Genomic DNA, 11117 nt, shown 5'->3' with positions numbered 1-11117 from the left:
CCGTTCCGACCACCCCTCGCTTTTGAGCTTGTTCCACAGTAGCTAGCCGCCACCACCGCTAGTACAACCCACATTTCAGTTGTTCCGGTCGAGATTCACCACCGTGAATAGGGACCAGCAGTGGGTGTGTGTTCACATGAAGGTGTGTTACGGTGGTGCTTGGATATGCGTGTGTGTGTGCTCGTTGGCCGGAAAGCATGGAAAACCACCATGGTGGCTGCTGCCACCTTTTCTCTTTTCTGCCGTCACCAGCCACCGTGAAGGTTGGCTCTGTGTGTGTGTTTTTGTGTGTGTGAGAATGTATTGTATGGGTCTTTATGGGTGTGAAGTTGTATATGCAATATTTGGGTGGCGGTGTGCATTGCGTGTGATTGGACTGATTTTGGGATGCTTGGACATGATTTGGACTAGAATCATAACCACCACCACGAGGTGGTGGCCGCCGCCGTGAGCCGCCGTTGACCACCACTACCCGGGGTGGTAGTGGGTGGTGCCCGGCCTAATGAAACCCTAGTTGACCTAATGAAACCCTAATTGATCTAAAAGCCTAACCGTTTGACTAATTGGCATGTGCTTGGGTTAGAAACCCTAATTAGGGTTTGGAAAACCCTAATTTTGGTTGGGCCTTGAGTTGGGCTTTTCTTTTGGGCCTTGGTGATTGGGCTATTGATGGGCCATCCCAGAACAAGTATATGGACTAGGGTTTTGAATGGGCTTTAGGGTAAGGCCCATGTGAGGGGTTTGGGCCCAATTTGGAAAATTGGGCCATAGTTGGGCCTTGGTTGATTATTTGGCTTTTAGGTATTCAGAGTGTGAGTTTGGGCCTTGGTCTTGGACCAAGCTAGGTTAGGGGTAAAATGGTCCTTTTACCCCAAGTGTGTACTTATGGTTATGTATTGGAACCCAATTATTAATTGGGTGTTGTTTTGATGTTGACAGTTTGGGGATCTGTTAGCCAGCAGCCACAACTTTATCCGCGAGACTTCAGCAGTGTGAGGTGAGTCTCCTCACTGTTTGCATGGGTCGAAGGCACCAATTCTGGCCCATTTGGTTGATGCACGGTAGGAAGACCCGGGGGTTAGCCCTAGGCATTATGTATGAAAGATCAGGAGGCGGCTCCTGGCACACTGTATGCTATTATATATGGTAGGAAGACCCGGGGGTTAGCCCTAGGCACTATGTATGAAAGACCAGAAGGTGGCTGTTGGCACACTGTATGCTAATTGGCTAAGTAGAGTAGTATGTATGCTAGTTGTCTTTGTGATGCTCGCATGGAAGACCATGAGGTGGCTCTTGGCACTTGTCTGTAAGACCGAGGGGGTGGCCCCCCGACTTGGCAAGAAAGACCACGTGGCGGCCCGTGGCAAAATGGCAAGACTATGTTTTGGCCCATAACATTCTATTTGATTATGATATATGAATGATATGTATGGATCATGGTTATGTATGAACAATATGTGATTTATGTGCTTATATGCTAGACAGTATCTGGTTGAAAGAGACCGAAGGGGTAGGCCAGCACTCAGATATGCTAGGCAGTATGTTGATATGTATGGTATGTGGTATTTGGGGAACTCACTAACCTTCGTGCTTGCGGTTTTCAGTTTTGGTTTCAGATACCTACAGTTTTCAAATAAAGGAGTTCGGGACGATCGCAGCACATACACCTATGTTTTCCGCAATATGTGATTTCTGGGAATAAACTCTGATAAATGTTTTATTTGAAATGCTTTCAATGTGTGAACCAAGTTAAAAATGTGTTTTTAGTTATATTAAAAATGAAATTTTTGGTCTTGAATTTTGGGACGTTACAGGAAGTGTTAGAGTTTGTTAACACTTTCAAGTACCAACTTAGGTAGAATTGAGTAGATATCATGTCATCTTTGAATCCCATTGCTAAGTTGTCATATATAGAGTTGGAATCCTTATAAAGTTTGGATCTACTTTAACTAATTCATCATTTACTCATTTCTTTATTCATTTACTTGAATTGTTGCATATACCCCCCCCCCCCTTATTTCTTTTTTGGTAACCAAAGTACCTTACACAAAAAGGTATAGACATTAGCCATTTGTCTTTGTGGATCAACTCTGCTTATCATGTACTACCTTTTACTTATCATGTACTACCTTTTAGTGCAATATGGTAGTGTTCTTTTGGAATATAATGTACCCCTATTGTTTGTTGGGTTTGGCACCCTAGCAATATTATCATACTACAAAAAATAAAAAACTAGCATAAAGCTATTGACAAGATTTATGTGTGTTTCAGACATGTTTTTTTATGTACCATATTTTTTCTTCATGTTCCTGACACGTTCATCGCATTTTGGACATGAATTCGTGTTCCATACACAATTTCTAGCTCTATATAATTTGACACAATTTTCTAGCTCTATATAAGTTCTAATTGTTCCTAATAAAAATATTACTCTTACAAAAGGCCTAAATAACAACAACTACCACTTCAAACGAAATATTTCATAGATATTCTTATGTTTGACTAAATTTAAATCAATAATATGCTTAAATAACATATTGTAGAGATAATTTAACCACAAAATTGTTAGCTCTTCACCACTAGAATACATTTTCATATATATATATATATATATATATATATATATATATATATATATATGGGCTAGGTTATAATGTGGATGATATATATTGTGTGGATGTAGGGATGAATGTGGACCAAGGGTTTTACTTATTTTAAGAAAGTGATTTTACCAATATTACTAAATTAAAGAAAATCAAATAATCATATAAATCTCATTATAAGGGTATTTCAGTCAATTAAGCTACATTTTAAAAAATGGAAATTTTCAATTTTAAGAGATAATTGATTTTCTTAATTATAAAAATATGATTTTATAGGATAATATTTCACTTAATTCAGACATTCTGATAAAAGATGTTAGTGAATATGGTATGCATTCTGAAAGAATATACTTATTATATGATATCAAAAATTTCTTATAGCACAAAAACCATTCAACTTTTTATTTTTCATAAAAAAGTAATTCTTGAAAGAATTTAATGTACAAAATCCATTTCTTGAAATATTAATATATCGAGTGATTACATTTTATAAACATGATAAAAAAATATTCTTGAAGAATAACAACATTCTGAAATAATAACAAAAACAATTCTTAAAGAATAACAACATTCTTAAGCGTGTGATCAATCTTTGATTCCTTATCAATCCATTCCTATAAGGCCTGCTTAAGATGCTTGATTGTTGATAAAACATATGAACCAATTCAGGAGATTGGTGAAAGATGTGGTAGTACTAGTCCATGAATGACTTGCCAAATTGTATTTTTGCTTGTGTAGCAACTGCACATTCAACATATAAATATTAATTAAAATTCTATCAAAGTGAAACCGTCAGATTCCTAAAAAAATTCTATAGAATGCTGATATTGCCATATTTATACATATTTTTAGGCAATATTTATTTACATTTTTACTAATAATTTGGTTATTTGCATAGAATAATGGTACTTATAAGCTAAAATTATATTTTGCAGCCAAATAGAAGCATTTTCGAAGATAGGGACTGAAATTGACAAAACTTGGAACTTTGGAGGCTTGAAGGAAAGAAGAATGGAAAATTCAGCAATTATCGTACTCACGACGTGAATATTTCATGACTCACGACGTGAGTGGAGAATTCTAGAAGATATGCGTCCGGATGAAAGAGTCCTTGCCGAATACGCTTATCTCATATTCACGACGTGAGACTTATTGGCTCACGATGTGAACGGGGAAAAAATCAGAAATTATATATATCCTTGTCCATTACGACTTGGGGGACTTTTGGCTGATAGAAGGAAGACCTGGAGACGATTTTCAGAGAAAAAGAAGTTCTGGAATAGGGTTTCAACACCAAGGAAGAAGAAGTTCATACTTTGATTCATAGTTTGGTACACTTTATTATGTTTTTTATTATGGATTTTGTTTGCTTAGTTGCTAGGATATCCAGCTAAATCTAGCTGCTTCTGTTAGCTAGATGAAGCTTGAACTCATGGAGTATTTACTTTAGCTTTGAATTACTAGTTGGTTAAGACTTGTGTTGGATTGATTTTACCTAGCATGTTTGTTTTAGTAGTTGATTGCTTTGATGTCTTATTTTGTGTAGTTGATGACCATCAAATTGCATGAATTAGAATACCTGGTAATTTAGTGAATATTAAATTATTAGTGCTAGAATTAAACCAATCTTAGTTAAGCAATTAATTATTAAATTAGGCTGCGCTAGAAAACTCAAATTATGACTGTAATTGTGTTTTATCAAACCAATCTTACATAGCTCCAATTTTATTTAATAATTTATTCTGTGTTAACTATTGTGTGACCATACATAGATTTACATGAATTGATTAAAGTTAGTAGATTTAGAACTAAATTGCTAATACTGTCTTAATTGGTAACCAACAATAATTGTCATATCTAATTTATAATCCATTGAGTGAAAGCGGATTCGAACTAACAGAAATGTTTGTTTATTGATTGAGTTTGTGTTAAAGAATTAAGTTCATCTAAACTTGCAAAATTAGATAAAACCCCTTCCTTTGTTAATAATTAGGTTAATTTAATAGTAAGTAGATTAATTAGTCAATACCGTTCCCTGTGATCGACACCCGACTTACCCAAAGCTATACTATAGTCTGACTTGGTACACTGCCTAGGTGCAATTAGTTAGTTAAGGTAGTTAGGTTATAAATATAAAATTAGGTGTAACTATTTGTACGCATCAAATGCATTATTCACTAGTAATACCAGTTAAACATAACCATTTGGCTGAACCAAAATTATCATCATACAATTACAAATTACTATATTTGTAACCAAAATATATCTTATATAAATCTTAACAAGCAATCTTAAAGAATCATTACAACTAAAATGCAATTATCAATTTATATGCTGACAGAATTACTAATGTTATTATTATATATATATTAAAGTTGTGGAAGAAAGGAATAGTAAACTTGGGATACTTTGTCAAAGTTTGGTCCCTTGATTTATATATCCGGTCCCTGTACTTCCTTAATTAATTTATTCATGTCCTTTTGTTTGTGTTCCATTCAACTTCCCATTTTTTTGGCAGAATTGGTCCCAATATTATTGTTGGAAGTTAGGAATACTAAATTTGGATGTTTTTTGACAACTTTGGTCATTATTCTTTACTCATTTTGACACTTTTGGTCCTTGCAATCAATATTTTTATACTTTTTTAAACCTTTTAATATTTAAAGTTTGGCCACAAAACTTTAACGGTTTGACAACTTCGATCCCTTTTCTAAAAAGTTGTTAATTCCTATCCCTTTAATTCTTTAGCCATTTTCACACTTCTGGTCCTTGCAGTCAAAACTTTTACATTTTTTGTCCGGGGCAAAGCCCGGACTTTTCATCCTTGCACTTTCTATGTCTGTCATATTTATCAATTCGGAAACAACATTGAAAGCAACAACATTGAAAGCTTCTGGCCCCCGCGTAGCGGGGTAAACTTTCTAGTTGAATATAAATGAAAATATACAACGAATTTTGGTTAAGCACAAAAGTTCACACATCTCACAAATTTTACAAGTGAATAAGCTCACCACATAACTACAATATAATCAATAAACTAAAGAATTTGTAAAACAACAAACAAAAAGAAAAAAAAACAAACAAACAAACAACATTTTTTTGTTTCCACCTTGTTGAATCAATAGCAAAAACATACAAATAGAAAAAAAAAAATACTTCTTTGCTCTTATTCTGATTTGTTGCCGAAGTGAATGCAGGAACCAAAGGGATAAGAAAAAGTTATCTTTTTATTCTTTTAAGCATGTCGATCCATCAGAACTAAACTAATTTTTTGTTATTCCATTTAAATAACACGCATAAAAAACCATTTCAATAATTTTAGAAATCGACAGGTCTTTATAAATCGGCTTTACAATCTATTTTAGACTCGGAATTGGACAAAGCGTGAATATACTTACCGTCGATTTCAAAAACCGACATTACACATTTGATTTTACCTCCTAGGTTGCGACACCATCATCGGTGAAGGGGACCGGATCCGGAAAAACGAAGTTAAGGGAGGCGGCTGGAGGACGGGCGATGAAGAGGGTTGCCAACGATTTTTGGCCGACGATTGTATAAAATGTGTTATGCAGCCGCCGATTCTTATAGAAAGAGGGGGAAATTGAAGTTGACGTCTTCTATGTTTTATGGTGGTGGCTTAGGGTTTATATCACTAAAGTAATTTACCTAAATTAAAGGGCTGTATAATTTAACTTTTAATTATCAAAATTGGTGGTGGCTTAGGGTTTATATCACTATAAATTAAAGGGTTGTATAATTTAACTTTTAATTATCAAAATTAATAGTTATGATTACAATTTTACCCTTATTTATATTTTTAAATTTATTGCTTCACATTAATCCCTACATTCACATAATACTTGTCCATCCAAATATGAACCTAGCTCATATATATACACACACACACACTTTGAAATGTTCGATATATATATATATATATATATATATATATATATATATATATATATATATATATATATATATATATATATAGACACACACACACTTTGAAATGTTCGAAATAGAGGATAAATGGAATTCGAAATGCGATTCTGAACTAAGTTCTCCGAAAACACTATATACAGGGGACCAAGTAATGAATCAGGTTCACCATGCGGGCGACCCAACCAAAACGGGTCTATAATATCCGATTATGGAGTTGGTGGTTATTTTGCAAAACAAATGTTTTTAGGTTATTTCCTTTAAATTTACATCAAATTATGTCTAGTTTTAATTATCAGTAAAATCTTCAATTATAATCGTGTTAGTGAATAACTCTTAATTATGTATTAATATTGCCAAAAAATATAAATTTACAAAAACAACCTAATTTCTTAATGACTTAGCCAAAAATAACAAACATAACCGGAGATGAGACTAACACACCTACAATTTCGTCACCTCCTTGTTTGACATAGTTTCTCGTTTGCGGTTTCGTCAGATGGGTTGCAGTTTCGTGGTACATTAGTCCAATATAATTAAACCTTAAAAATTTTTACCTCATTTTTCACACTCAATGATACAATAATTATGTGTCTTTGATGGCTGGAAAAGTCGTTCAATAAAACAATGTTTTAAGTAATCTTATGCATAGTTTTTTTATCATATAAGTTGAAATTTAGAAATAATTTGTATAAGGTTTGCATGGGAATCAGAAAAATGATGAATGAAACTGTCACCTGCGATGATACAAGTCTTTAATGCGTAGGGCGTGCATCAACAACTTGTACATTCACATACAACTTGAGAGAAAACCCCAAACCACTTGAGAGGAAACCCCACACTACTTGAGAGAAAAACACAAATGACTATATGACATCGCGATTTCGTGTCTTCGAAAATGGGCAAAATGTTTTTTTTATAAATAACACAAAATCGAAAGTGAGACGATGATTGCGTAGACGAGTTGATGAAACTAGATGCGTGTTTGCCTCATATATGGTTTCGTTGGTTATTTTTGGCAACCCTATTTTTTTACAATTTTTTACTAAATTACTAAAAAATTAGACTATCTAAGCAAATTTCTTTAAAAAAAATCATTTATCAAGGTTGGTTGAGTAAAGTGGAAACCATAAATACACATTAAAGTTTGGTCAAATGTGGGTGGCACTTCAATACTTCAACTAATTGGTCCTTTTTCTTGCTAAAAAAGGCTGCTAGGGATCAAAAACCACGGGCGACGATTGCACCAGTTGGTGTAGTGTTAGTGGGGTAGTAGGTACGGTGAGTGACATACATATATTATAGTTCCTCCAAAACCCCCCATCTTTGACCCATTGGATTCATCATCTACTCTATTTCTGGCTTCTTTCTTCCTCACTTCATTCCCACACCTTCTGGTATGTTACGTCCTTCTTCCACCTGTTCTGATTCTTCGCAGATCTGTTACACAACTTATTATTGTTTTTGTTTACTTTCAGGTTGTGGATCACTAACTGGTGGAGAAATTTGAGGTAATGCTACTCCTCTATGGTTTCTGTCGGATTATTTGATAACTGGATTTGATGTATCAACGCTTAAGAAAGTTGATTTTGATTCAGAAGTTGTTACGAAAAAGCCTCATGATCTATGTGCACATTTAGGATATTAATTCGGAATGAAAGCAGTTTTCTGCGTCCTCACCATTAGTAGTTGGATTAGTATTCCAACTAATTACATTCTTCTATTCGGAGGTGAATGGTTTAGGGAATCGACAGGATTTCTGATTTCCTTTTATGCGATAACTGATGTGTCTTCTTCCAAAATGTGGATTTGATTTCGTAAATTACTAATAGTTTAACACTTGAGTTTACATCTTTATGAAATATACATGCATATAAAGTTTTCACACGATTATGTATCTGATTTCCCTGCATTTCATTTGTTAAGTTAGATTACAGAATTTGCATAAATCTGATCTGGTGGAAAGAAGGTTCGGATCCAAGAATAATGAGTGGTTTGCATGGTGTGTTTGTGACATAAAATTGATTTGTTGTCATGATATCATTCAAAGAAACTTGTAATTGCAAAACAAAAAGCACATTGTTCTTGTGGAGAAGTAATGATAGATAATATGCTTTTGGTTTCATCAACGAAACTTAAAAATCTGAAGATGCTACAAGTAGCATCTATTTATCATCCCAACAACCTATTTTTTTATACTGATATATTTTTTGAAATTGATCCCTCATTAGGTTCTTTGCCTATTTGCTGAGCAATGGAGTTCTTGCAAGCGCCTGAGATCCAAATTGGCATTGGTTTTGCTGTTGTCATTGTTACCCTTGTTGCTTTCATCCTTTTCTCCTCCAAGAAAACCAAAGGTTCCTCATACTCCATAAACTCACTTTCTTTTATTATTTTTATTCCAAGTTCCATTTTGGCTCATGGGTTCCATCTGGTTTATCTGAAAGACTAAATCATAAGTTTATGTGTTGTTGTGAACAAACAGGGTCCATAGATCCTGAAAATTTTAAGCAATTCAAGCTTGTTAAGCGCACACAACTTAGCCATAATGTGGCCAAGTTCAGATTTGCTCTTCCTACACCTACTTCAGTCTTGGGACTTCCTATTGGACAGCATATTAGTTGCAGGTATTAATAGCAAACTGGTTTCTCCATTTCAAATTTTCACCAAAATTGACATGAAATTTTACAACACTAGAGAAATTAATTGTGGTACATGGGAAAAATCTTGGTTTTAATTGATAACAAATGCATATACATTAAGGCTGAATGCAAGAAACACAATGTACTTATGTTTATTTGTGTTTTATAACTTTCATTTCTTTCTATTACAGAATTATGCTTTCAGTTTTTTTTGTTTTTTTTTCTTGTTAAGAATTTTTATGAAAATCTACCCAAATCTATCAGTGTAGAGTTTTCATAGTACAATGCTGAAAAAGAAAGAACAACAGTAGGATGCTATAATAAACAAATCAATGAAAGTACATTGCTTTTTTTGCTATTAAACCTATAAATTTTAATCTCAAAATGCATATACATCAGGGAGTGTTTCTTTTTTACCAATAAATTTGCTTGTTTTTTATTTGATTCTTTAGGGGTACAGATGGACAAGGTGAAGAGGTTATTAAACCATATACTCCAACCACTTTGGATTCTGATGTTGGATATTTTGAGCTTGTTATTAAGGTACATAATATATTATACAAATTTGTTTACACTTATCATTTATGTTATATATTATACAAATTTGTTTACACTTATCATTTATGTCATATTGTGATGTGTAAATGTAGATGTATCCTCAAGGTAGGATGTCCCACCACTTCAGAGAGATGCGTGAAGGTGACTATATGGCTGTAAAGGGGCCTAAGGTTAATCAAGTCATTTATACTTGTTCTATGTCTTTCTATTTTTTTTTTCTTTTCTATAAATCTGTGTTTATTGATGAATCATCTGGTGTGATGTTAGTTAAATGATGAATTGAAACTAATCTTATTTGTAAGTAAGTTTATTTATTTGTTTTGGACTTGAGCTTTAAAATATTGTAAATTACATTTTACAGGGGCGTTTTAGGTATCAACCAGGTCAGGTTACAGCATTTGGAATGATTGCTGGTGGATCTGGCATCACTCCAATGTTTCAGGTGTTTATTTATTTATTTTAAACCTTATCAAGTCCTTTTTTTTTAAAATAAGATGGTAATTTATATTTTGTGTTGATAATGTTAGGTTGCTAGGGCTGTTCTTGAAAACCCTTCAGACAAGACAAAAGTGTATCTCATCTATGCTAATGTCACATCTGATGACATCCTTCTTAAGGCAAGTAATTATATATACATAGTTTTAGTTTCTTATATTTAAATAATTTGATGATGGATTAATTAATTACACTTACAGGAAGAACTGGAGGGACTTACTTCTAATTACCCTGACCGCTTCAAAGTTTACTATGTATTGAATCAGGTAGCTATTCTTAGTAACTATAATAAAGAAATGAATGAAAGTAGGTTGCTGTTTGTTGCATTGAATTGAACCCTAATAATTCAAATGTAGAATGAATCTTTCATTTTTGGGTTTATTATAAAATATAAATTAAAATTATCGGCCTGGTTTTGTACTTGTGTAGCCACCAGAGGGATGGACAGGTGGCGTTGGGTTTGTATCAAAGGAAATGATCCAAGACCATTTACCTGCACCTGCATCTGATATCAAGGTATCCTATTCTATTCCTTTCATTCAAACATGTTTTCAAATTTTATTCAAAAGTCGTAAAAAAAAGGTCAAAACCTAAATAAAATACATATTTTGTGTGTGTGTGTGTGAACAGATTTTACGGTGTGGGCCACCACCAATGAACAAGGCGATGGCTAGTCATCTTGAAGCTTTGGGATACGAATCAGATATGCTATTCCAATTCTAAATCCAAAACCTCCTATTGAGATTTGAGATTACTGTGTTAGATTTTGTTTGTTGTATTTGGGATTTTGTTAGTGGGATTTGTGTGTACTCTATCTAGTTGAATAAACTTTAGTTTTTCCACCTCAAATTGATTGACTGACGCGCTAACTAAG

General features: G+C 33.7%; 1 protein-coding gene across 1 annotated transcript; it reads left to right on the top strand.

Annotated features, from left to right (window-relative positions):
• Positions 1-7780: 7780 nt before the first annotated feature.
• LOC145111075 (NADH--cytochrome b5 reductase 1-like) lies at positions 7781-11092 on the top strand. The gene is made up of 11 exons (XM_079047378.1): positions 7781-7945; positions 8027-8059; positions 8780-8905; positions 9034-9175; positions 9643-9733; positions 9841-9918; positions 10110-10190; positions 10276-10365; positions 10444-10509; positions 10673-10759; positions 10874-11092. Exons 3-11 carry the CDS (start codon positions 8803-8805, stop codon positions 10964-10966), a joined length of 831 nt encoding a protein of 276 aa, XP_078903504.1. The 5' UTR covers positions 7781-7945; positions 8027-8059; positions 8780-8802; the 3' UTR covers positions 10967-11092.
• Positions 11093-11117: the final 25 nt, after the last annotated feature.

The sequence above is a fragment of the Lactuca virosa genome, chromosome 5, assembly GCF_052849685.1.
Source record: "Lactuca virosa cultivar CGN04683 chromosome 5, Lactuca_virosa_CGN04683_v6, whole genome shotgun sequence".
Classification (NCBI taxonomy): domain Eukaryota; kingdom Viridiplantae; phylum Streptophyta; class Magnoliopsida; order Asterales; family Asteraceae; genus Lactuca; species Lactuca virosa.
Note: the sequence above shows the minus strand (reverse complement) of the source record. Positions and strands in the feature narration are given on the sequence as shown.